The sequence below is a fragment of the Sturnira hondurensis genome, unplaced genomic scaffold, assembly GCF_014824575.4.
Source record: "Sturnira hondurensis isolate 20B ecotype Veracruz unplaced genomic scaffold, ASM1482457v3 Scaffold0001221, whole genome shotgun sequence".
Lineage (NCBI taxonomy): Eukaryota > Metazoa > Chordata > Mammalia > Chiroptera > Phyllostomidae > Sturnira > Sturnira hondurensis.
The window spans coordinates 3,951,070-3,975,626 of record NW_028073852.1 but is presented as its reverse complement, the minus strand read 5'-3'; the positions used below and the strand labels follow the sequence as shown (position 1 = coordinate 3,975,626).

Genomic DNA, 24,557 nt, shown 5'->3' with positions numbered 1-24,557 from the left:
CGAGTGCAGCTGACGTCCTGCCCTGTGTGGCACGGACGCCTGTGTGCGTGTGTGTGTGCGTGTGTGCCTGTCCAACGTGTAGTGTGTTTTAGCTTCCATTCTAAAACTCTTTCTGTACAGAGAGATGCGGTGGGACGGGAGGGCAGAGTGGGTGGAGAGAAGCCACCCCACTCCCAGCGCTGGTGTCTGGGGTGGGAGCAAGAGGGCTTCAGAGGGTCTGGTCCCAGCCCTTTCCCACCTTGGGCTCAGCACGAAAGGGCTTTCAATGAATTAAGTGAAAACTTTCCTTTTTTACAAAAATGCAAAAATCAACAAAGCTCCAGAACTATTGGAAATAAAATATGACCTTGCAGCGGTAGCTTGTTTGCATGTGGTGAAGTGGGTGGGGCCCAGGTTCCGGCCCCGCCTGCGCTGGGCACTCCCCTCCCAGGTGTGGCTAGGTGGCCACAGAGGCCCCAGGACTCCCCGGGCTCCAGTACTTGTCCGAGTCAGGCCCACTACAGCTGATGTGGGGACCATGAGCACTGAACAGAGACCCCCTGGCCCACCGCTCTCCTCTTGTGGGTCCAATGGACAGCTGCCACTGGTTCATCTGCCACTTTCCAGAAGACAGTAGGGCCCCTAGTGGTTCTCAGAGGAACACACTGTGCCTTCTCATAAACACAGGAAGGGAAAGGAAAGGTGGGCCCAGAGGACCTGGCCTGCCTGTCCCCTGAGGGCAGAGGGTCCCCAGCTTTCAGCCACCTCTTCCCTCCCCCTGCTCCCAGCCAGACTGTTAGGTGGGTGTGAGGGAACACAGTTGTGGGCTGCCCTCTTGTGTGGGTCTCTGAGGTCTCAAGCTGCAAGGGGCCATGGAGACACCTCAGAGCACCCACACGTCTCACTTGTGCGGGCTCAGAGGCAGAGCGGGGGTGGGGTGGGGTGACTAAGCTGCGGGTAGAATGGCACCTGGGTCTTGGGCTGTGACGGACAGCACACAGGCCTCCGCCCCCAGGCAGGCTCCCCACTCAGGGTGCTGCCCCCGAGTCCCAGGCCCGTGCAGGGCAGCAGCCACAGGAATGGATGTGCCAGGCACCATTCTGTTCGAAGCCCTTGGTCCAAGCACCAGGACACCAATTCCTGCTTGTGGGTGCGTGGCCCCCACACCACCTCCCACTCTGTAACACGGGAGAGCAGTGGGCTTTGGGTGGGGCAGCCCGTGGGGTCCCTTGGTCTGGGGAGGTTGCAGTACCTGACCTGAGCCCCAGTATCAGCCAACAGTGTGCTCGGCAAGAGGACAGTGCTTTGGGACTTTTATTTTTGCCAAGAAAGTTTCTAGGTGGCAGGTGCCGGCTCCAGGAGATGTCCTCAGGCAACAGGGTTAGCCAAGCCCTCTGCTTCTGTCCTTGGGGCCAGCCCACTGCTTGCCAGCTCTCACCTGGCAGTCAGATGGCCCTGCCTCTGGGTCCCTAGCCTGGGTGCAGGGCAGCCCCCTCAGGAGAGGCCCTGGGCTCCCCTCTTTATGGTTCCCCCAGGGCAGCTGTAGCCTCGTCTTTGTCAGAGTTCCCACCCCCACTCCCAGGAGGGGCTCTGTGCTCACAGCCCCGGCCCCACCCTGTGGCTGGAGTAGGGGCTCCCGGGGACAGACCGCGAGACTGGCTTTTGCCCGAGCAGTTTTTCCCAGGGAGGAGCAGGGGCTGAAGATGTGGGCAGCGGCCTCCCCTCCCCTGGTGCTGGGGTTTGGCAGGGAATGCCGAGGCCAAGGCTGAAGGCAGGGAGGAGGGAATATAAATATGCAAATAGTGTCCCCCTCTCCATAAATATGCAAATGACATTCCCATGTCCTGGGGGGCCTTCAGTGTAGGGGAGGGGGTCCCACACTTGGCAGGGCCCTAACCAATGTCAGGCCAGGCTGGAAGGCTGTGCTGTGGTGGGGACAGCCCAGACCTACCAGGGACCCAACCCCACCCCCACCCCCACCCCCCACTGCTATCGCCCTAGCCGAGGGGCATGCTGAGAGGCCTGCTTGGCTCGCTGCCGCCGCAGCTTCACAAACACCTGGGCCTCTCGGTCACCCTTCCGGCTCTCCAGCAGCTGCAGGATCAGGTCCCCTAAGAAAGAGAGGCATTTGGGGTCAGGTTCTGGGAGAGGGGCAGTGCCTGGGTAGTGCAGGGACAGCCCTGCCCATCTGCAGCCAACCTGGAAACCAGTGACGGACCCACATCAGCTACACTCACGGGACGTGACAGCCTGACGGACAAGCCTGGAGACCCCTCGCAGCCCCCGGCACAAGGGCCCTGGCCTAGGCGCTCTGACCCAGTCGCAGCGCAAGAGGCTGAGAGTGCCTCAGGTGGCAGCTCTTCCTTTTAGTATGAACTTTGGGCTCAAGTTCACTCATCTGTAAAGCAGCAATAACAGTATCTGCCTGCTGGGGCAGTTGTAAGGACTGAAAAAGCTAATTCGTGTCAGGTGCGCAGAACTGGCCCATAAGTGGACAAACGTGGAACCTATTCCTGTTCCCAGGATCGGTGCTCCTCCGGGGGTAAATGTGGTGACCTGCCCCCGGCAGAGAAAGCCACACTACCTTCGGCCCAGCTGAAATGACACTGGTTTCCTGACAAGACCCAGCGACCTTGGCAGCCACTGCGCTGGCTCCACTGGCTTCCACCCCTCAGGAGGGGTCCCTCTGATCCCACCCTCCCATCTCTGGAGGCCCTCTGAGTCTTTACAGACTGCCCCTCCCCTGTGCCCCCAGCGCGGGGCTCAGGCCTACCGTTGGGTGTGGGGAAGGTGAGGGGCAGGCGGGTCTGAGGCGCCTCCCCGGGCCCCTGTGCTCCACTCAGGCCACACACCGAGCGCAGCGGCAGGAAGGCCTCCCCTTCCAGGTCATCGGCGCCCAGGGTGTCGTGGTCCAGCACCGTGAGCAGGAGGCACGCCCCATCCTTCTGGCACGGCTCAGCAGGCACCAGGCTGGGTGGGGGACGGTTGGATTCAGCTGCCCGCACCACACACCACCACTGCTCGCCACCCCCACACACAATGGTCCCTGAGAGCGGGCCGGGAGAAGCATGCCCAGAGGGGCGTCTGGGGCAGGATTACAAAGTGTTGCCCACATAGTATGACACCTACTCTCTGGGCTGGTGCTTTAAACCAGTGTCCTCAGTGTCCTTCTGTCCTGGGAACAGAAGACTTTGGGTTCAGGACTCTTGCCTGGAAGCAATACGTGGGAGTCTTCTCCCAACTGGCTGGCCGCTCTTAGGGAGCAGGTTTGGGACCTGTGCCAGCAACCCCTTGTCCTAAGTTACCCTTCCTGGGACCCCAGTGCGGTCCTCTCCCGGGGAGCCCCTTTGGCCCCAGCGGGCAGGAGCAGGCCTGAGGTGGTCACGGGCCAGATGAGCGCAGCGAGCGTGGGACCCACTCACAATTCAAAGGTCTCATCAAACAGCGGGTGAAGGTCCTTCTTGTGCTTTTGGGTCTCCCGGGGAGCCAGCTCAGGAAACTCATGCCTGGGCTCCAAGGTCAGCTGGACAAAGGGGTCGCTGGAGCCTGGCAAGTAGCCCAGGGAGGGAACAATGGCCAAAGATATTCCAGCGCTCCCACCAGCCCCCGACTCCCTGCAGCTGTGCCCCCGCTCAGCAGCACTGCCTCCTCCTGGTAGTCCGGAGGAAATGCACCCGATGCTCCTCCTGGGCCGGCAAGCCACCAGGGACGCGAGAGCAGGGCGGAGTGGCCCGTTGGCAGTCTGCACTCACCGTTGGAGTCCAGGGGCAGCAGACTGGAAGCGCTGAGCAGCTCCACACGCAGCTTCTGCTCGGAGGCGTGGTAGGAGGCTTTGAGCGTGACCGCCCCGAGCTCCTCCGTGGTGGTTTCAGCCTAGGGGGTGCGGCGCAGGGTTAGCGTCAGCAGAGGCAGGACTCGCGGGGCGGGGCGGGGCGGGGCGCCTCACCTGCTGCTGGAGGCGGCTGCAGAAGTATCTCTGGATGAGCTCCCGAGTGGAGGCCCCCTGCAGCTCCAGGTCCCTCTGTAGGGCCTGCGAACGGGGCCAGGCAAGAAGTCGCGGGAACTGTCACACTCAGTCACAGCCCGGCGCTGCGCCCGGAGCTCTGGTGCCCCCCACCCAGTCCCACAGCACCCCCACCATGTGAGAGCCTCAAGCCTCACACTCGGGTTATTGCTCTGCTGCTGCCTCAACATTTGAAAGAATTCTTAAAAAGATTTTATTTAGAGAGAGGAGAAGGGAGAGAGAAAGAGAGGGAGAGAAACTTCAGTGTGTGGTTGCCTCTCGAACGCCCCCTACTGGGGGCCTGGCCTGCAACCCAGGCACGTGCTGTGGCTGGGAATCAAACCCGTGACCGTTTGATTCCCAGACCAGCATTCCACCACTGAGCCACACCAGCCAAGGTGATTTGAAAGAATTTTTGAAAGAGATGCCCACAGTGTCATTTGGTGCTGGGTCCTGTAATTATGTCGCTGGTCCTGGACGCAGGTGAGCACAGGAAGACAGGCGTCCCCCACCCCAGACAGAGCAAAGGGCCCTACCTTGAAGGTGGCCGTGTGCAGGGCCTCAGGTGGCAGGCCACAGCCCTCTGCGTAGAAGCAGATCTCCAGGTTCTGGAGAATGAGCAGACAGCCATTGGCGCTGACCCCACTAGCCCTCCCGCCAGGATCAATACTGCTGTCACTGGTGTCATTACCTGCAGTGCGATCTTCAGCCTTCTAGAGGCTGGCGGGCAGCTCCGCTGGGAGGCGGCCGCCTCTGCCAGCACCGTGAGGGTGTGGGTCCAGAGCAGAGTCAAAAGGCTGAGGTGAGGTGCCAAGGGGTGCCGGACACAGGACAGGAAGGTGGAAGAGGAGGAAGTCGAGATGTTTTTGAGAAAGGGCTGGCCTCCTGGGACCCAGGCTCTTCCCCACCATCACTCACTTCACAGGTGAGCCTGGGGCCTGGGGAAGTCAGGCAGCGGGTGGAGGGAGGGATGGCCTCCTGAGGGTAGGAGGACAGGGAGGGAGGAGAGGGCCAGTCCCATCTAACGAAGCTCCCAACCTAGGGCACGAGCTTTGTCAGGATTCTCAAACCCCACCAGACAAGGTGTCAGGGAGGCTGGGCCCCCAGTGACAGGGTCATGAGCCAAGACGGCAGTGGTCAACATGAATAGGATTTCAGCACATTGCATAAATAAGCATCTGCTACCTGTCGGGAGAGAAAAAACAGCGACCAAGGTGCAGGCCTACCACGTAACCTGAAATAACTGCAACTTGACACGTCAACGTGCGGTCAGGCCGTTAGGGACAAAAAATGTGTAATTAAGAATGAGGGAGCCCTGGCAGGTGGCTCAGTTAGAGCATCATCTCAACACACCAAGGCTGCTGGTTCAGTCCCCGGTCAGGGCACGTACAAGAGTCAACCGATGGCCCTGGCTGGTGTGACTCAGTGGATTGAGCACTGGCTTGTGAACCAAAGGGTCACAGGTTTGATTCCCAGTCAGGGCACATGCCTGGGTTGCTGGCCAGGTCCCCAGTGTGGGGACTGTGAGAGGAAACCACACATTGATGTTTCCCTCTCTCTTTCCCCACTTCCTTCCCCTCTGTCTAAAATAAATAAAATCTTTAAAAAAAAAGAGTCAACCAATGAATGCATAAATAAGTGGAACATCAATTGATGTTTCTGTCTCTCTCCTTTCCTCCCTCTCTCTCAAATCAATTAAAAGAGAGAGAAAGAAACCCTAACTAGAAGTTGCCCTGAATCATGGGAGAGGAACACGAGTCGCCTATAAGGTTAGGGAGCAGGACTGTATGTAGCCTGTGAGGCCCGGAGAGGGCCCAGGGCTAATGGAAAAGGGGTGGCCATGCAGTGAGCTCCCTGTCCCTGGAGCGAGCACTTGAGCAGAGGCTGCTGGCATCCTCCACTGCAAGAGGATGGGGAGGCAGGGAAAGAGGGGCGGGCAGGAGAGAGGGGAGGCACCAGGCGCGCCGGGCAGGCGGCTGCCGCAGACCTGTTGAAGTTCTCTTGCACCAGGTTGGTGTTCAAGTAGCAGAGCTCCACCTCCAGGAACTTCATCAGGGGCAGAATGGCCTGCGGAGAGGGGCAGGCAGCACTTCCAGCTCGGGCCCATTCCCATCCCACCCTGGGCCCCCTGCCCAGCCCGGGGAGGAAACGGGGCCAGGAGCTTTTGTGGGCAGTGTTTGGAACTTCTGCAGGAAGGCAAGGACTTTTGTCAGGGCGTTCATCGACACACACATCCCTCGTGCCTAAATCATTCATTGCCTGGGACAGAGTGGATTCCTAAATAGTCGATGAATTAGTGAGTAACCTCCCAAACCGTCTGTCCCTGATGACAGATGAGGAGACTGAAGACAGGTGGCTTGGAGGAACAGGACAGCTATGCTGGCAGGCAGCCGGGAAGGATGCGCACCCCGGTCTGTCTGGGGAGCAAAGTCCAAACCCTGCCCCAGTGCAGCCCCCCCACTAACCGTCCACGCTTGGAGAGTCCGTGGAATGTCCCAACCCCGCTCCCTTAGCATCCAAGGAGCAGGCCAAGGCCCGGGAGGGAACATTCCTTGGCCGAGTCTGGAGGACTCGTCTCTGACACCCTGTGACCTTTGGCCTCCTGCTCACCCTGAGCCCCTTTGCAATCCCAGGCCTCTAAAGCTGGCAAAGGTCAGCCAGCAGGGAGGGCCACTCACATCCTCCGGCAGGACAGACTCCCTGACGCCCACCAGGTTCTGGATGTGCTTGGCGATGCCCACCTCCAGCTGGGGACACAAAACAGTAGAGGGGAGGCCAGGGCCTGCTTGAGGTTCAGGAAGCAGTGGGGCTGGACATTGTCAGCCCAAGTCCTGCTGGGCGGGGGGCTTCAGGCTGGGGAGTGGTGGGGCAAGGTCACTGTGGGCCAGACAAGGTACCTGCTCGGCCAGTGTGTGGACACCAGTGCGGATCTCGTGGCCTAGCCCTGCCAGTGCGCCTTGCAGCTGGGTGTGCAGGGTGTTCTGCAGCTGCCCTTGCTCCAGCACGGCCCCCACCCGCTGCTCCAGGGCCTCCCAGGCCAGCTGGGTAGGCAGCTTGCCAATCACCAGCCGCAGCTGCTCCATGTCATTCACCACCACGCACAGCTGGGGGCAGGCATGGGCAGAAGGATGCAGAGCTTCCCAAACCATGGCAGGCAGGGCAGCCTCTACCCCACCCCACCCTAGCCCCAGCCTCAGCCCCAACCCCAGCTCGGGCCCTTACCATATTGGCTGCTTGGCCCTGATCCTTCTGGCCGGCAGCGAGCTCACGAGCCCGGGCCTTTATCAGGCTGCAGTACACCAGGGCCAGCCGACAGGTGTCCTGGGTGGGGAGGGGATGGTCACTGGGGGAGTACCCAGGAGGGGCAGATGGGGAAGGCCCAGGAATCTCAGTGACTTGAGGGATTTAGGATGTAGGCCTTTAGAGACCGCTAGGGTGAGAGCTTGGGAGAAACAGGGCAGGTGGCAATGAGGCTGTCCTAGAAGGTGGGGAAGGACATGGAAGACGCTGCACCTCCACGAACTTGACAGTGATCATGAAGGCTTCCTCTGGGTCGGGCCAGTCCAGCTGCTTGGCAGTGTGGCTGATCTGGGCAAAGCAGGTGGACAGATCCACAGCCGACGTGCTATGCTTGGTCAGCTCGCCCAGGGGCACCAGCTGGGAGATGGGAGGGCACTTGGGAAGGAGGCTCAGAGCTCGCCCGTCCATGCCCCTGCCTCCCTCCTTCCTTCCAAAAGCATTCAGAGCTTCTACCATCTGCAAGCACAGAGCTGGGTGGGGGGCTTCAGGGGAATCAGCAGGGTCTGCCCAGACTCCCCACAGGGCAAGGATCAGTCTGCAAAGGGAAGCCTAACTCCAAGGATACTGAGAGGCAGCGTTTTGCACAAAACTGGGCTATAAGCATCCTTTAACGCCAGCTACCGGCTTCTGCACATTGGGAAGTCCTAGCAGAGCCCCAAACCTTATAGCTGGGACCACGCCCCAGGCCATACCCTGCCCCGCCCAGCTTCCACCCCAACCTGGTCCATCTGCACAGCACGCTGCACCCGTGCCAGGGCGACACTGTACGTCTTCTGTAGCCAGGAGGGGACAGCGGGTTGGAACCAGCGGTGGAAGCCGTCCAGGGCCAGCACTCCATCCCTGAGGAAAGCCAGAACGCAGCCTGGTAAAGGCCGGGGCCAGCGCGGGTTGCGGGCCCCCCTCCACCCTTCTGTCCCCTCTGCACCCACAGCCTGCCGACTGCCCACCTCTCCGAGGGGGCTGGCCCCAGCTGGCAGAGTTCCTTGAGGCCGATGTAGAGCTGGAACAGACTCTCGCCCATCTCTGGGGACACGGGGCTGCTCGACACCACTGCCGTGTGGTCCTGCACCCGCTTGGCCACCTGCCAAGGGAGGGGCAGTGTGGGGGGGCAGGGCTGCAGAGCCAGGGTGGAGGGAAAGGCCTGGAGGCGCGGGGAGAGACTCACCAGCCACTGCAGCTCCAGGAAAGCCATGGAGAAGAGGTCGATCTTAAGAGTGCTGGAGGAAAGGGGGTGGGTGTCACGGGGTGGCACCACTGGGGTCCCCCCGGTCCTGGTCTGAGCCCCCACCCACTTCCTCCGGACCCAGCCACCTGCTCACTTGTGGAAGATCTTGTTCCACGTGCGCTGGCACTGGTGCAGGTCGCCCGTGATGTCCTGTACCAGGCTCAGCAAGGCCTTGCCCGCCTCCAGCATGCCCTGGCCGGGACAGAGGCAAGCTGAGTGGGGTCGGGAAAAGCAGACACCCCACCCTCCACCCGGCCAAGCCCCTCACCTGCACCATGGGCTGATGGTGCTGCTGCTTCAGGTGGAACCACTCGACGGTGCCAGTCTGTGGGCAGAGAGGCAGTGAGCAGGGAGGGCTGCTGGGCCCAGAACATGCCCTCCCCCCCCAGGGTGGGCACCCTACCCGCAACGCCTCGGCCACCAGGCGAGGCAGTGGGGCACTGTCGGGGCACAGCTCTCCAAAGGCCTTCATCTTGCACATCTGTACCAGGACCCTGTGGGGACAGGGAGCCTGCTGCCTTGTACCCACCACTCACCCCTGCAGGTGTCCCAGCTGTTCCCTTGTCTCTGACCCCGCTGACCTGAGGAGAGACTGCAGCCGGGCCGGGGAGTCAGAGACGGAGAGGGGGAAGACACTGCGGAACCTCCGGATGAGGGAGAGGCCGTAGGCCAGCAGGGAGCGGAACGAGGTGGCCAGCTCCTCCCGCTGCAAGCCCAGGAAGATGCCATGAGTCCGGAGCTGCTTATGGGGCCCTGACAGCCGCTCCCGCTCCCAGGGCCCTGCCTGCCCAGCACCCCCAGCCCCACCTCCATTCCCGCTGGCCCTGGCCCACCTGTTCTGCCTTGAGCCGGCCCTGGATCCACTGGTACTCGATGCTGGTGATGGGGTGCAGGAGGCAGCTGCTGGGGAACTCCAGGCTCTGGTAGAGACGGCTGTAGGCCAGCCACTGCCTGCGGCAGACGGAAGCCCTCAGCCTGGCCAGGTCACGCACTTCCATTCCCGCTGCCCACCCAGCCTCGGGGAGGGAGGGGCAGTGCCTCCCCCCCCCCCCCCCCCCCCCCCCCCCCCCCCCCCCCCCCCCCCCCCCCCCCCGCCCTGAATCCTCCTGGGGATCCCCACTGACGCCCTGGGGGCTGAAAGGAACCCATAGGACTTTTGTTGTTGTTTCTATAGTGCTTTTCAAATGTGTAAATTAATCGTTCGTCTCCTCAATTAGGATATTTGTGATTCGAAAATTCAGGCTTTCTTGTCTTTTGAAAAATCAGATTCGGAGGCTTGAGCCTTCGTGCACAGGTGGCAAGTGGGGCTGGAACTCCCCTCCAGGCAGGCCAGGGGGTGTTGCCGAGGTGGCGATGGCACTGAGGCCAGGCTCACAGGGGAGGACACAGGGGGTTGGGGGACAAGAACCACCAGGGACAGGCCTCGGTCCCGTGCCCGCTGGGGCACGGCGGCCACCTGCACGACAGGCTTGGGACCAGCAGGCAAACTAGGCCCTCGCCGTGGGTGCCTGTTCCAGCCTCCAGCCTCACCTGCACCCTCACCTGCAGTCCCACCTGCCCACAGTCCTAGAGCGGCCTCCTTCCGCCCCGCCTCCCCCAAATGCCACGTCGGTCCCAGCCCAGGGCAGCCCCCAGCATGGGCTTCTGACTCCTCTTGTGCACTGCAGGGTCGGGGAGCCCACTGGTGCCCCAGCCGGGCCTCCCCGCAATATGCTGTGGCCCCAGGGATGAGACGGCGGGGATGCACAGGCGCCGGAAGCTCAGCACTCAGCTTCGTGGACAGGAGACAACGGCGTTGGGAATCGGGGCCGGGGCTGGGGCAGGGGTGACAAACTCAAATGCCCAGAGGGGCCCAGGTGACATGAGGGAGAAACGGGGGCCTGGTGGCCACCGTGACGGCCTGGGGAGGACAGGCTACTCTGCTCTGACCACCTGCAGCGCAGCACAATGGCAGCTCTGTGCCAGCGGCACTTGTGTTTTATGGGACTCTGTAGGGGAGATGTCCAGATTTCTACAAGTTGGCTACGGACTCAAAGCTGAAAGTACGCAGTTTGGGCCAAACAGAAACCTCTCGAGGTTGGACTTCCAGCCGGGGAGGGGGGGGCAGGTGGAGGGGGGAGCACACTCACGCCATGGACCGGTGGAAGTCAGACAGGTCCTTCTGCGTGGCGTGGAGAAACAGGATGGTGGAGGCCTGGGGGCTCAGCGACCCATCCCAGGACGTACTGCCGGCCTGGGGGGACAGGTGGAGGGGTGTCAGGGCCGGCGGGCAGCCCTCGGCCCTGGCCAGTCCCAGGAGGGCAGTACCTGGTGCTGGGTGGCCTCGTGGGACACGAGCTGCTGCAGAAGGTGGAGGTGCACCGTGTAGCTGGGCTGGGCGCGGCTGGCGGCGGTGGCTCTCTGCGGGAGGTCAGGGCGGCCATGAGCGGAGAGCCCGGGCCCGGAGCGGCCCGTCCAGCCCAGCTGGGCCACTGGGAGGCTCCTGGCCCTCGTCCCAGACCTACCCGCTTGTGAATGAACTGGAACTGGAGGTGGCACTGGCCGCGGTCTGGGTAGGTCTCGGTGCAGGGCTCCAGAGGGTACCACTCGTCCTCCCGGCAGCGCAGGTCCTGGCAGGCCAGGCAGTTGGCAGTGCCCGTGCCCACGAGCGAGGACAGGGAGGCAATGGTAGGCAGGCCTGGAACCCCTTCCCCAGCCCCTCACAAACCCCCTTCCGTCTCTCTCCTGGGCCTCTTCCCCCACCCCACTCACCTGTAGCCTCAGAACTACGTTCCCCAGGAAGTCGTCCTGGCCTTTGTCCTTCCGAGCCTCCTTGAAGATCCTGTCCCAACCAGGGTACGTGAGGAGAAAGAAAGGCCAAGAACCTGAGGGGCCCAAGGGGGTAGCTGCCCCTGCCAACCGCGGCCACGGCGGGAGGGGGGGGCGGGGGCAGAACGGAGCCTGCAGCCCAGCAGCTGGTGCGTGTGTTGGGAGAGGACACAGGGAGCCCCCACACCTTCTCTAGGAGCCCTGTGGCACTCACCTCCGCAGCCCATGCAGGTCTGTGAGCTCCCCGAGCTTCTGCCGGACGGATTCCACAGTGTCCAGGTCCCTGGTGGGGCAGAGATTCGAGCTGGAGGCCGAGAGGGCGTCCTGGGAGTCCCTGGCCCCTTCAGTGAGAGGTTCTGACACCCTCCCCTCCCCTCTTCGCCTTCCCCACCCGCACAGCTGGGCGCGCTCCTCACCACATGTCCAGATGAAAGCTCGAGTTGCTTATGTCCTCAAACTCCCTGTAGGGAGCAGGGGGCACGGGTGAGGGCCTCGGAGGGCAGGCTGTCAGCCAGGCCGCCGCTGTCCCGGCCCAGGGCCTGCCTCCTGAAGCTGCCATCGCCCACTGGGGAGCCTCGGTCCTTCCTGTAAACTCCACCTGCCCTACCCAGCCGTATTCCCCGCTCCTTTAAGGGAAGGCTCCAGGCTACCCCTAGGTCAACCCAACCAGCTGACGCCCGCTAGCTCGGGGGGCCTCGATGCCACCACGCAGGCCTGTCTGCTTCCCCTGCCCCTTGGGAGCCGGCTCCTCCTCTGGTCGAGCCAGGCCCCTCCCTCCCACCCCTACCCAGGCCAGGAAGTCCTGCTGATCCCCCTGACTGGGGGACCCTACCCCAGGAAGTAGCCCCGGACAGGGTGGGGCTGGGACGGGGCACGTACAGGATGAAGGTCTCGTCCCAGACGGGGTTCAGCGTCTGAGTGATGACCTGGGTCCGGTGGGTCTGCTCCTCGGGGATGGTGTGCCTCACCACTGCCTTCTGCGGCCGCCGTGGCCCCAGGCTGTCCCCCAGGGTGCCTGCCCCCTGCTCGATGCCCAGCAGGCAGTAGGGGTCACTGAACCCTGGGGAGGACAAGGGGGCAAGGCCGCCAGGGCGTTGGCTGGGCTCCTTGGGGGAGTCCCTCACCATCCACCTCCCGCCCCAAGAGCAGCGCCCCTTCCCCCCAGACCCCAAGGGCAAGGAGCCATTAGCACGCTGGGCGGGGCAGCCCTGGAGGGACGTTTGGGAGAGCGGAGCCTCCACCCAGAGTTCTGGGATAGACGGTGAGGGGAGAGGACGGAGCCTGCCCTGTCTGCTCACCGCTGACATCCTTGCCCAGAATGCCCTTGGCTTGTTTCACCGTGGCCTTCAGACAAAATGTTGGCTTCTGGAGAGAGGAGGGGGCACCTGAGTCCCAGCGGGGGCGTCCCAGCCCCTGTCCTTCCCCAGGGCGGCTCCGGACCGGCATTACCTCGAGCTCCTGGACCTGCTGCAGCATCTGCTGGTGCTCCTCAGGCTCCGCGTGGAAGGCCTGGTGGGGCAGGAGTGCGGGAGGCTGGGGCCGGGTGGGGGGGGGGGTGCGGCCGGGCTGGGAAGGAGGACCCCGGTCGGGCTGCAGGAGGGGTGGGGTAGGGGCTGGGCTCACCTCCTGCAGGTATCGCAGCAGCTCGGAGGCCTCCGTCACGTGGTTGGGCTCAGGCTTACCCAGGCGGTGCAGGACAGTGTAGAGAGCTTCCTCGTAGAGTAGGACCCGCTGAGACATGGCAGGGTCACCTCAGGACCCGCGTCCACCCCCCACAAGGTCTGAGGCCTGCCAGCGCCCCGCCCCCACCCGGGCACCAACACCACACGCCCGGAGCAGGGACAAAGCACCCACAGAGGCAGGGTGGGGAGAGGGCTCCTACTGGCAACCGTGGCCGGCACCTCTCTGTGCCCCCAGCACCCCGATTCTTACCTCCTCAGGAGAGAAGTGGTGCGATGGAGGCGTGATCTGGGGAGCAAGGTGAAAAGACAGTGTCCAGGAGGCCCAGGCCGGCCTGGACCTTGGGGACGGCTCCTCGCAGCGCAGGCCCGGGGCCGAGGCCCACAGCCGCCAGCCCCACCAGTGACGCACACCTGTTCCTGTGGCGGGACTGCCCAAGCTCTGGCCCCTGGGTCGCCTTCCTCGGCCCCTGGGTCGCCTTCCTCGGCCCCGGGCCTGTACTGGCTGAGGTCCATGGGCGCTCAGCTACCCTAGCAGCGTGAGCTCTCCGCACCAGGCCCCCCCAGCAGCCTTTCCTTCCCCAGAGGAAACAGCAGTGCTTATCGGGCGGCCACGCTCACTCACACCCCAGCGGCGGAAGTGAGGCCCAGCAGCGGAGGTGGGAGACTGGGGGTCATGTCAAGCAGGCCTGGGGGTTTCTCCGCTTGTCCCCAAGTGGTCTGGGCCCAGCCCGGACACCCGCTGCCTGACGGAGCCGGTGCCTTTGGCACTGGAGCAGCGTGCTGGGGCAGGGGTCAGCTCCACCAGGGAGAAGGGGCTTGGGGTCCGCATCTAAGGCCCAGGGGTGGCCCGGAGAACACACACACCCTGTTCTGCTGACCCAGAAGGCTCTGCCCAGGGGACAGGGGAGGCAGGGGAGGGGACTACACCCTCAGCCCCAGCCTGAGAGAGGTGGGGCCCCGCACGCTATGACCGCAGAGCCCCACCCCGGCCAGCACTTCTCCTCCATGAGGTCACTCCTACCTCCTGAGCTGCTGGGGGCAGGGGCTCTTGTGCCTCTCGGACCCTGCGGCGCCTTATCTTGATGGCTTGGCGCAAGAGGGGAGGGCGCCGCTGGGAGTGGGAGAGGAGTGTCGCCATGGTGGCCAGCTCTGCCCTTCCCCTTCACTGTGCCCGCTGCCGCTGGGTGAAGATAGTGTAGCCACAGGATTATGCAAAGAGTCCAGGGGAGGGGCGAAGGGGGGGCAGGTGGGGAGAGGGCCAGGTCGGGGTTTCACCACCCCAGAGGCCCGAAGGCCCCTGTACTTCCCCACCCCCAGCTGGCTGGGCGGGGATCCTGGGAGGGACTCTCCCTGGCTGGAGGCAGAATGAAGGTGGATGACCAAGGTGGACTGGAAGGTAGATGCAGGGGGCGGGTCCAGTCACAACCCACCCTCCCACAGGGCCTCTGGGAGGGTCCAGTGCCCCCAGCAGGGGGCGTCAGGGCAGGCCAGCACTGGCTCTGCCCCATCCTGCTGGGCCCAGTGGGGACTGAAGGAAGCAGCCCGGAGGGGGTGGGCTTCTCACCCACAGACTTTACTGAGTGGGCCCAGACCTGGGGTGGACGTGGGCAGGGCACAGGGTGGGGGCTCCAGAGAGGTGTCACCCTAGCAGGCAGGCAGGCAGGCAGCCAGTCGCTCAGCCTGCCCCACTCCTCCGGTGACATTCCACCTAGGTGACGGCAAGCTGCCCCAGGCAGAGACAGCCCTCGGCCCCTGCCCGCACAAGGACAGCCAGGGGAGTGCCCCCTTCAAATGCCCTTGTAGGGGTGTAGCCAACCCCCAGAGCTCCTCAGAGGACCTGGCCAGGGGAGAACCTGGCAGGCAGTGCCTAGCCTCTCTTAGGGGGACCTGTTGGCCCAGGAGAGAAAGGAAAGTGGACACTTGAGTGCTCAGCTTTCTCTGAGCTCAGAGCCCGGCTGACATGGTGCCCAGGGCCTTTCTCCAGGCCTGGGTGTGGGTGTGGGTGGTGGCCAGGCCTGGGCCCGGGCTTTGGCTCTTTCCACACTCCCCCCCGAGCCTGGGCACCAAGGATCACATGGAGGGGGGTGGGAGACTGCGTCCTGCAGAGGCCGGCCTGCCCTGCTCACAAGCCCAGACATGCTGCTCACGGCCATGCCGGGCCCAGGGCAGCCAGAGGCAGGAACTCACCCCACCAGCGAACCTGGCCCTGTCTCCAAGGCCTCCCATCTGGGCAGTTTGGGGCTGCACCAGGCCACGGGAAACTCAGTGGGTGGGGAGAGTTGCTGAGTAACGGGCAGGGAGGGGACACTCAAGAGGCCTTGGCTTCCCGGGGCCAAAGGGGCCCCGAGAACAAGGGACTCTCACACACGGCAACGGAGCACCGTCCCTGCCAACCCCCGCAGCCGGCCAGCCTTCCTCCCCAAGGCTTTTGTCCCCACACAGAGCCAGACACGGTCCAGTCACTTCATTTTTACTGCTTCACATTTTCAGCAAACAAATCAAGGTGCAAACAGGGTTTATTTCACATTAATATATTACCTGGATTTTTTTTTTGGTCAAATAAATAGGGAAGTCTCTTTAAATAACCATCTCCTCACTTTGTGGCAAGTCCAGGGCACGGCACCGACAAGGCGTGAAGCTCGGTGCGAAGGGTGCAGGCCAGGCCCCAGGGTCGGGGCCTTTGTTCCAACCCACCCAGCAGCCTCCCAATGGCATGCTGGGACGGACATGCACTCTCCACTGCAGGAGCCCCTCCCAGATGACACAGAGAAGGCAAAGGGAACGAATTCCATAAACACCAGCAGGGAAGCAGAAGGCCTGGCCCTGACACGACCCAGCTCCTGGAACGGGGGTGACAGAATGACCAGGGACAGGGCAGGCAGGAGTGACTGGGGCTGGAGGCTGGCTAGGAATGGAATGCAGGCTGGCAGTCCAGAGGAAGGGGCCTCCGTGGCTGGGCACAGGCCGGATGCAGGGCACGGGGCAGGGCTCATGGGCCGCGGCAGAAGCAGAGGCTGAGTGGCAGTGGCTACCAAAGCACGGGGGCCGGACTGTGGTGGAGGAGGTGGCCAGAGAGTCCCTCTTCAGGTAGAAGCTACTGGAACAAGACAGAAACACGGGGGATACCCCGTGCTCCTGAGGAGACCCCAGAGATGCTGAGAGGAAATGTGCGGAGCGTCTGTCTGGGCTCTGAGCTAGCGTGGGGGCTGGGGGCGTGGCTCCAAGCCAAGGGACCCCTCCCTTTTGTCAGCGCAGTTCCTAGTGTTCATCATCATCAGACCTGGAGAGAGAGCGTGCTCCCCTTCACTGCCCTCCCCCCAGACTCAGCCCCAAGGCGAGGGGAAGGAGGGAGCAATGAGAGGCAGGACACAGGGGATCTGGGGTCTACTGGGTCTTCTTATCTTCTGGGGGGTAGTAGGGAGGTGGTGGAGGCTGGTTCTACGAAGGAAGAAAACAAAGTTCACATTAGAAGGTTAGAAGAAGCCAAGGTCTCCCCGGTCCCTAAATCCCAGCCAACCATGGCCACCCTGCTCACATCCCCGCTCGAGTCCCACTCGAGTCCCTGCTCACCATGGGCATGTAGACGTTGTGTGGATTGCCAGGGTCGTAATAAGCGCTGGCAGCTGCCTCTGCGGCCTTGGCCTCAGCTGCAAAAGCAAACACGTGGGGGCTAAGCCTTGCCTCCTCTTCCAGCTGCCCCTGGGGCTGTTCCTGGCCCAGTGCCCCAGCCCCCCACCACCCAGGGCAGCTGGTGCTAGGACCCAGTTCTCTCAAAAACACGGCATTACCACCCCTTAGCACTCACCACGGGCTGCCCTGTCCTCTCCCATCACCTCTAGTCCTCACCACAACCGTCACAACGCCAGGAGCGCTGTAAACCGCCCGCTGGTAGCAGCGAAGACGGAGGCACAGAGGGAGCCCTTCCTGGTGCCAGGGCACGCACCCAGCCGAGCGGAGCACTGGAACCTCAGCTCTTCGCCCTGAGCCCACCACACCTCGGTCCCTAGGCTAGGGGGCATTCACCATCTGGGGCTCGTAGCCAGCCTCTGGCCATCTTCTGCAACCCTCCGTGCTGCCTCGGGGAGAGGGCTGGTCTCCTAGGACCACCAGAAGCCTGGGGCCTCACCTGCGGGGGTGGCGGGGACTTCAGGCCCACTGACCGGCGGCTCCATGGGCCCGGGGTAGGGCGGTGGTGGGGGGTGCACATACCCCATGGCCCCGTCCATCATGGGAGGTCCCGGATAGAACTCTGCTTGGCAAGAGAGGGACAGGGACCCAGTGAGCAGCCCAGCCTCTCCAGCTCCTCTGTCAACCTTGAAGCAGGTCACAGAACAAGTCTCCCCTCTACGCCGCCCTGGCCTGGGTGGGGCTGGTTAGTGGGTGGGGTGAGGGGTGGGCAGCAAAGGACACACTCACCAGGTGGGGGCGGTGGGTAGGGGTAGCCAGGAGGGCAGGGGTACATTCCATTGGCGACGGGCGGGGGAAAGACATAGGCCCCGCTGGGCAGGTAGGAGTAGCCATAGGCTCCAGTGGGGGCTTCGCCTCTCGAGGCTGTAAGTGCAGGGGAGAGAGCAGTGAGCATCTCGGGCCTGGGGCTGGGGAGAGGGGCGGCTCTGCCCTCACACAGGGAGCGGCCGGGTCCCAGGGGCACACAGCAGACCTGCCTCACCCCACCCCACCCTGTTCCCCGCCCATACTTGAGTTGGTCTTGGTTGGAAGGAGGCGAGGGGTCGGGAGGGCGAGAGAGGTCAGAGCAGGAACAGGGGTGAAGGGAGGGCTAGGGTGTGGAGGGGAGGGGGACGCTCAGAGATGGGGTAAAAAATGGGGCTGGGGGAGGCTGGGGACGAGGTGAGGGCTTGCTGTATACATTTCCCAGCGATTTAAAATGGCTGCCTAAGGATGGCTTAATTGTCGGGCATCTTGTCTTTATGAGGCCACAGAAAATGTCCTACAGTCCAAACAGCTTCGTCAAAATGTCCTCTACAAAGACCCTGGCTGGTGCGGCTCAGTGGACTGAATGATGGCCTGCAAACCAAAACGTCCTCTACCTGCTGGGGGGGGGGGGGGGGGGGGCAGNGGCCTTCAGCACATCCGATCTGGGGGCAGGGCGGGAACCCAGCTTGTTAGGCACAGGACAGAGTGGCGCTAATCCCAGCTTCCTTCCCAGCTCCCAGCCCTGGTCAGCCCAGGGCCCAAGAGACTTATCTCTTGAGAGCTTAACAACAAAATGAAAAGGAAACAAACTCAAAGGAACAAAAAGCCACAAACGATGGCCTTGGCCCCAAAGTTTTAGAGCCTTTTTACCTTGAGATGCCACCTGTAGCATCCGCTGTCCGAACTCGATGGCGCCCCCTGCCGCAAAGGTCAGCTTGTAGGAAGCAGAGCCTTCCCAGCCGCCTGAGAAGGAGCAGCACAGTGACAGCTCGTGAAAGGGGCCCGGATTGCTCAGAAGAGGGGGCCATCTGTCCTCCCCAGGTCCCTGTCCCACGCCGGCCGGGAGGCCTGTGGGGAGGGGCTGGCCCTGCAGCCTCAATTGGAGGTCGGCCTCCACGCCAGCACCAGGCGGCCCACCTGTTGCGGAGGGGGGCTTTTCCTTCCTGGAACAAGCTGGTCCTCCCACTCAGCACTGCAAGTGCATCTGCCCTGCAAGTGCAGGGCCTCCCACCCTCAATAACACGGTGTGCCAGGAGCAGGGATAATCAGCAACCACCAACACTCAAGTTCAGAGCAGATCTCAGCCTGAGGGGGCCTATGTGTGGCCCCTGGTCCCCGTAGCTGTGAGCTCCTGGGGCTGATGGGGTGTGAAGGGCAGAGTCTGTCATGAAGCAGGGCCTCTTGGGCAGCACAGAGGGGCAGCTGGCTCCTCCTGGCTCCAGGGGCCCTTCCAAGAACCTGACACAGCTCCTTCCCACACCTCAAATCTGGACCCATCGCCCAGGGCACAGCAAGCAGCTGTACTTCACTTTGCTGACTGCACTCTCGGCAAAGGAGGTGTGAGCTGCCATCTGCAGTGCCAGCGTTCCCCAGGTCTTGTCAACCAAAGGCCACCTCTGCTCCACAGCTGGCAGCCCAGGTGTTAGTTTTGGAAGCTAATTCACAGCCAAGAAGAAGACAGGCGAGGATGATAAGGGACGGAACAGGAGCCCTCCAGGGCAGCAGTCGGAGCTGCCCCACAGCACCTCCCCTGAAGCCCGGTCTGCATAACCTCAACCCCTGTCACCCACCTCCTGCCTCAGCCTTCACTGTTCCCTTGATGTAGTTCGCGCCGAACACAGGCTGCTTGATCTCACAGTCCTTCATCAAGTAGAACGGCATCATGAAGGACTGCATGGCATCCTTCCCCTTGGACAGAAAGATGACCTGCCAGGAGAGAAGACGAGCACCATCAGCAGCCAAATCACGGCCCCCCAGCCACTACTTCCGGTGGGTGATGAGCCCACACCAGTGCTGGGCGGGCAGCCTGAGCCAGGGTCCGGCAGCCACGGAGCGCTCTTTGCTCCAGACACTTGTGGAGGCAGCTTTTTAAAGAAAAGACCCTACATGGGGAGGCCAGATGTGTGTAGAGAAAACCGTGCCACTCACAGACAGCACGAGGGCAGACTGCTCTGCCACTTAAGCAGGGATGAGGAGGTGGTGGATGAGAAAGGGCTTGCAAAGCTAGGGCAGAGAGGCAGGGCCGGGGGGTACTCCTGAAGGGAGCGGACCAGCCAGAGCTTAGGAGACCAGACAGTGAAGGAGTGGCAGCGGCCTTAGGGCTGGGACACGGGGACTGTCTTAACTTCCCCCAGACTCACTGCCCAAACAGCAAGTTTCCCATCCGAGCTTGGAGAACCTTCTGTTTCAAACCCACAACTCTGGTGATTGAAGATGCCACCTGAACCATCAGAAATGGGTGTCAATAGTCCTGGCTGGTGTAGCTTAATGGATTGAGCATGGGCTACAAGCCAAAGGGTTGCCAGTTCGATTCCCAGTCAGGGCACACGCCTGGGTTGTGGGCCAGGTCCCCAGTGGGGGCCACATGAGAGGCAACCACACATTGATGTTTCTCTCCCTCTCTTTCTCCTTCCTGTCCCCTCTCTATAAATAAATAAAACCTTAAAAAAAAAGAAATGGGTGTTGAGCCTCTCCCTCCTCCACTAAACCGTGGTGACTAATATCTGAAGATCTGTTCTTCTTCTAACCATTCAAGCCTAACTCCTGGGTAGCTACAGATTCTCTTCCAAGAATGTTTATCTGCGTTTCTCTGGAAGTCTCTCAGTATCTGCCTGGGTAAGCTCGGGCAAGAACCATTGTGCAGGCTGGCATTTCTCGCTCTGCAGGGTTCTGCCGGGCTCTCTGCCCAGTCCTGGGGCTGTGGCCATGTTCCCGCTCACCACATTCATCACTCTGGGTGTGCAAAAGGCCTCGTAGGCTGCTCTTAGAGAAATCTAAGTAACAACAGCCTTCCCCTCCAGGCCCAGGTCTTCCCAGCAGCTGCATCTGCACACACAGATTTTGCTCTGTGTGGATGCAGCTCTGGGACTTGCACAGATTCCCTGCCCAGGGGCCAGTTCAGCTGTGCCGATTGCCTGGTGGTTCTAGAACCCAGAAGCGTGCGGCAGAGGAACACACAGAGTGAGGGACGAACACGCACCTGGGTCACAGGCCACCGAACTCACCAGGCTGTGGCTGACCTGGGACTCCCATCAGCCTGCAGGAGCCACGAGCCTACAAAACCACCCTTGGTGGTGCCACTCACCCGGTAGGGGGTAAGGTAGACGGTGCCCTTCTTGGTCCCTTTGAAGGCCTCTGGCACGTTCTTCATGTCATTGAATGTAAGTTCTACATGGTCATAGGACATGAGGATGCTGCAGGGAGAAAAGAGGGACTGTCTGCAGCCATGACCAATGACCATGACCAATGACCAATGACCATGACCAATGACCATGACCAATGCGACTGTCTGCAGCCATGACCTGTTATCCCAGGGACCGGACTCTCCTGGTACTCAGGCCCCCAGCGTGTCATCCCTTTAACAGTTCCAACATGGCTGCCAGGAACTATTACTGCAGCTGTGGGACAGACGAGAAACTTGGGGTTCTACAGTGTTTCCCCAAACCCCACTAGGCAACCTGAGTGGCCAGCACAACAGAAGAGCCCCAGGCCTTCCACGCCAGTTGGATTATCTGCGTTAACACTCCTATTTTCCTCTGAGTCCTTATGATGCATGTTGTTTTTGTTGGTTTGTTTTTCATTCCTAACACACACACATGCTGAGACACGACTATGACTACCCATTACACAGGGCAGACTTCAGGGTCCTTCTGCACTGGGGTTCCTATGCAAGGGCCTCGGGGTGACCCTGCACACGCATTTTTCTGGGAAAACCTACAGCTTTCATGGCTCTCAACGCTCTCAAAGGGAATCACCAGTTGAAGAATAGGGTTGACTGTTTTACACTTGAGATATAAATGCTATATAACATTTAAATTAGCGTATCCATGTTTTCTTCAGAAATGAGGCTGAGGTACTTTCTGAAACAAGACACACTATTCTTTAGCCACACTGAGCCCTAGGCCAAGCAGGAGGCCCAACAGGACAAATACAGTCTTGTCCCAGAAAAGACTCACTGAGGCAGTAAGAGAAACAGTCCCGGGAGATGTTACCAAATGGCATCAAAACTGTGTCAGGCCAGGGACTGGCAGGCACGCAGTGGCTACACGCTGGGTGCAACGTGAGGTTTCTCTGATTGTAAGATAACAAAGTGGGTCTCAGCTCAGTGGTGCCTTTGTCTTCTCCTCCTCCCCCAAATCACGACTCTTTCTCACCAGGGAGGGGTAAATGGGAAGGGGACTGACGTCAGAAAAGCTCAGCTCAGAGAAAAGAGGCCATTACCAGGAACAGGATGGTCTGGCAAACTCTGAGCAGGCAAGATGGAGGGAAGCCGGCATTTTCAGGTCAGGGGACTCCAGGCGTTCTCCTCTGACTCACCAAGGATCCCAGCAGGCGCTGGGCTAGGTCCAGGCTACAAGGCTGTGAGCCCACCAAGTCTCCCCTGGCGCCTCAGGTTCCTCCTGAACTCCTGCCTTCAAGAGGAGCTCCAGGCTCAGCATAGCTCAGCCAGGGCTGCCTGGTCTGATTCTCAGCGCCCGGGGAGCAAGGAGAGGAAAGCCATCCAAGGAACCCAGATGTTGGAGGAGGGACACAATTAACTGAGGGGTTGGTGGAAAGAATCTTGAAGTTGGGAGACCTCTGTTGCAGGGAGTTACCCAAGCCAACAAGAGGAGGCAAAAACGGACCTTTACACGGACCGACATGGTGGCAGGAAACCTGTCAGTTGACAAGCGTTATCTATTTAAGCTCACCTCTGGCCCATTTCTTACCTGAGCGGTTCTGGAATGTGCTGGAAGGCTACTGATTTTGGAGTAAAGATTCCTTTCCTGGAATCCCATCTGTTACTTTCCCTACATACAAAATGTGTATGTAGGGGAAGACACTAATAGCGTCTAACCCACAGGACTTAGGTATTAAAGGCAGAATAGGAGCACAGCCTGACGTAGTAACGTGTCGGTAGTAACATAGTAAACACATCCAATAAACGGCAGTTATTCTCGTCTAAGGCCATTCCCATCATTGGAGTCACGGATTCCGGGAAAGGGCTCAAGAACTACCCCTAGACCCCACTTACTTCCCTAAGTCCCTAATCCGCTCAGCCGCCCCAACCCCCTCCCACAGCTGATGGTGAAGCTCGGCCCCACCCCCCGCCCGCGACCCACCCACCTCCCTCCAGCCCCGCCCCCCATCGTCCCCGCCATCACCGCACCCCATCAGTTTCCACTCTTGGCCGAGTTATTCCCCACAGCCCACCGCCCAATAGCCACACTCCTGCCGCCCTCCCCTCGTTCCTCCAGGATCCTTTCGCAGTGTTTTCACCTCTCGGTGTTGTTGACGATCACTCCGCCGCCCTCCGAGTGATTCTTGTTGAGCGCCATAGTCTCTTGGAAAGGGGTCCCGAACCTGGTAACGCAGTACGCTTGCGCCCCTCTGCGGTCCGCCCCTAGTGGCGTCGTTCGTATTAGAATCAGCCAATCACAGCTCTTGAGCGGAGGCTAGCCCAACCACCTGACCTCCGAGCGTCACGTGGTAAGAGTTTACTCCCTCTCCCCCATCCCTCCTCGTTTCGCCGGTTTCATAAACAAGTTGAAGACTACAATTCCCAGAAGGCAATGCTCCCACCACCCTCCGTATGCTAATCAAGATGCATTCTGGAATTTGTAGTATTTCAGACCGTAGCCTTGAAGCCACTCTGTACCTGGCATCTCCAATGCTCCTGTGCACTCCCTACCTACCTAGTCCTGACAGCGACCGGAATAAACAGTTGAACACATCACAGGGAAAATTAATCACAAAAGCCCTGAACATGTAGAGTGAGGGCTGTAACCTAAACCTGCTGTGTGAAAAAACCTTACTGTGACATCCCACTCAGTGAACATTATACGTGCCTCCCCCACCCCCGCACTCGGGTAGAATAGGGGTGATTCTTAGTCAGGAGTGTCCAACCTGCTGCCTGCGGCCACATGCAACCCAGGAAGGCTGTGGATGCAGCCCAACACAAAGTCATAAATTTACTTAAAACATTATGAGATTGCGTGTGTGTGTGTGTGTGTGTGATTATGTGTAGGAATGAATTTAATGTGTGGCCCAAGACAACTTTTCTAGTGTGGCACAGAAACGCCAAAAGGTTGGACACGCCCACAGGAGTACAAGACCCAGTCTGTTCCAGGTGGTGATGGGCTGGCTTGCAGGCAGAGAAGATTCACGAAAAACTGCCATCCCCTTCATGACATCAAACCTAGACCTCATAGGTGGCGAGGGAGAGTCTCAATATTCCCCCATCAATTTACTGTTCCCTGGGGTGTGCCCCAACCTTACTGCCGCCTCCACCACAGCTGGCCTCGAGGTGGCGCTGCTCCTCTACAATGTGCTGGCTCCTCAGTCTAATTGGCTCCCCAGCGGCCAGGCTGGAAGATTTAAACAAGACTGAACAGAATTAGGCACGATGTGGGACAGGGAGCTTACAGAATAGGGATGACTTATTTTAGCTTGTAACCCAGCACTGGGTGACCCCCCACACCGGGCACGTGTAGTTAGGTAAACTTCCCCCATCTCCCAGGGGGGTGTCCAAGGGAGAATGTGAGCATCTCACTCCCCACATGGCGGTGCTGGTGCATCATTAATCTTAGGACTCCCAGTTTGATTTGAGACAAGCCGCTGATTTACTGACATGTGGTGGCCAATCTCCTGGTCCACCTATTTACTTTAATCTTTTGAATGATATATCCTAGGTGAAGGATCAAAAACCAGAAAGATTATTAAACAGATAACAACCTCATGTTAGTCTCGTACAAACCCAGGTCAGACCTGGTAGGACATGTGCAGTGAAGTAGTGTGTAATGGACTTCATGAAATCTGCCCCCCAAATGGTCAGATGAATTTTCACGCATGAAACCTATGCAGCCATTGAAAACAATGAAGTGAATTTTTTAAAAGATTTTATTTATTTATCTTTTAGAGGGGGAAG

The 24,557-nt window shown here is 60.6% G+C and overlaps 2 protein-coding genes across 4 annotated transcripts; both read right to left on the bottom strand.

The window, feature by feature from the left end:
- Positions 1-1,275: 1,275 nt before the first annotated feature.
- UNC13D (unc-13 homolog D) lies at positions 1,276-14,544 on the bottom strand. 2 transcript variants are annotated; one of them, XM_037065362.1, is made up of 32 exons: positions 14,019-14,544; positions 13,248-13,283; positions 12,939-13,046; positions 12,765-12,824; positions 12,614-12,680; positions 12,195-12,375; positions 11,732-11,776; positions 11,530-11,598; positions 11,259-11,328; positions 11,012-11,116; positions 10,815-10,907; positions 10,637-10,740; positions 9,341-9,458; positions 9,089-9,213; positions 8,911-9,001; positions 8,776-8,832; positions 8,602-8,699; positions 8,448-8,499; positions 8,230-8,363; positions 8,002-8,122; positions 7,496-7,639; positions 7,205-7,303; positions 6,880-7,086; positions 6,661-6,729; positions 5,970-6,049; positions 4,674-4,779; positions 4,519-4,590; positions 3,926-4,009; positions 3,732-3,852; positions 3,402-3,525; positions 2,753-2,949; positions 1,276-2,090 (listed from the first exon to the last, which is right to left on the bottom strand). In XM_037065362.1, the coding sequence occupies exons 1-32, from the start codon at positions 14,133-14,135 to the stop codon at positions 1,969-1,971; spliced, it is 3,276 nt and encodes a 1,091-aa protein (XP_036921257.1). In that variant the 5' UTR covers positions 14,136-14,544; the 3' UTR covers positions 1,276-1,968. The 2 variants fall into 2 exon arrangements, with proteins under 2 accessions (XP_036921257.1, XP_036921265.1); XM_037065370.1 differs by lacking the exon at positions 14,019-14,544 and adding an exon at positions 13,409-13,890.
- A 907-nt stretch (positions 14,545-15,451) lies between these two features.
- Positions 15,452-23,045, bottom strand: WBP2 (WW domain binding protein 2). 2 transcript variants are annotated; one of them, XM_037065342.1, is made up of 8 exons: positions 22,910-23,045; positions 20,736-20,844; positions 19,222-19,357; positions 18,302-18,394; positions 17,414-17,548; positions 17,124-17,246; positions 16,568-16,644; positions 15,452-16,435 (listed from the first exon to the last, which is right to left on the bottom strand). In XM_037065342.1, the coding sequence occupies exons 1-8, from the start codon at positions 22,966-22,968 to the stop codon at positions 16,382-16,384; spliced, it is 786 nt and encodes a 261-aa protein (XP_036921237.1). In that variant the 5' UTR covers positions 22,969-23,045; the 3' UTR covers positions 15,452-16,381. The 2 variants fall into 2 exon arrangements, with proteins under 2 accessions (XP_036921237.1, XP_036921243.1); XM_037065348.1 differs by lacking the exon at positions 17,414-17,548.
- Positions 23,046-24,557: the final 1,512 nt, after the last annotated feature.

Bases quoted from the DNA above. Each gene is read 5' to 3' on its own strand.
- UNC13D (XM_037065362.1), bottom strand. From the start codon at position 14,135: ATGGCGACACTCCTCTCCCACTCCCAGCGGCGCCCTCCCCTCTTGCGC. The intron at 10,741-10,814 runs GTACTGCCCTCC...CTGTCCCCCCAG, and splicing joins ACGAGGCCACCCAGCACCAG to GCCGGCAGTACGTCCTGGGA. The intron at 3,526-3,731 runs GTGAGTGCAGAC...GCTACTTGCCAG, and splicing joins GCTGCCCCTGGACTCCAACG to GCTCCAGCGACCCCTTTGTC.
- WBP2 (XM_037065342.1), bottom strand. From the start codon at position 22,968: ATGGCGCTCAACAAGAATCACTCGGAGGGCGGCGGAGTGATCGTCAAC. The intron at 19,358-20,735 runs GTGAGTGGCACC...CTCTCCTGGCAG, and splicing joins TCTACCTTACCCCCTACCGG to GTCATCTTTCTGTCCAAGGG. The intron at 18,395-19,221 runs GTGGGTGACAGG...GCTCCTTCTCAG, and splicing joins AGTGAAGGCTGAGGCAGGAG to GCGGCTGGGAAGGCTCTGCT.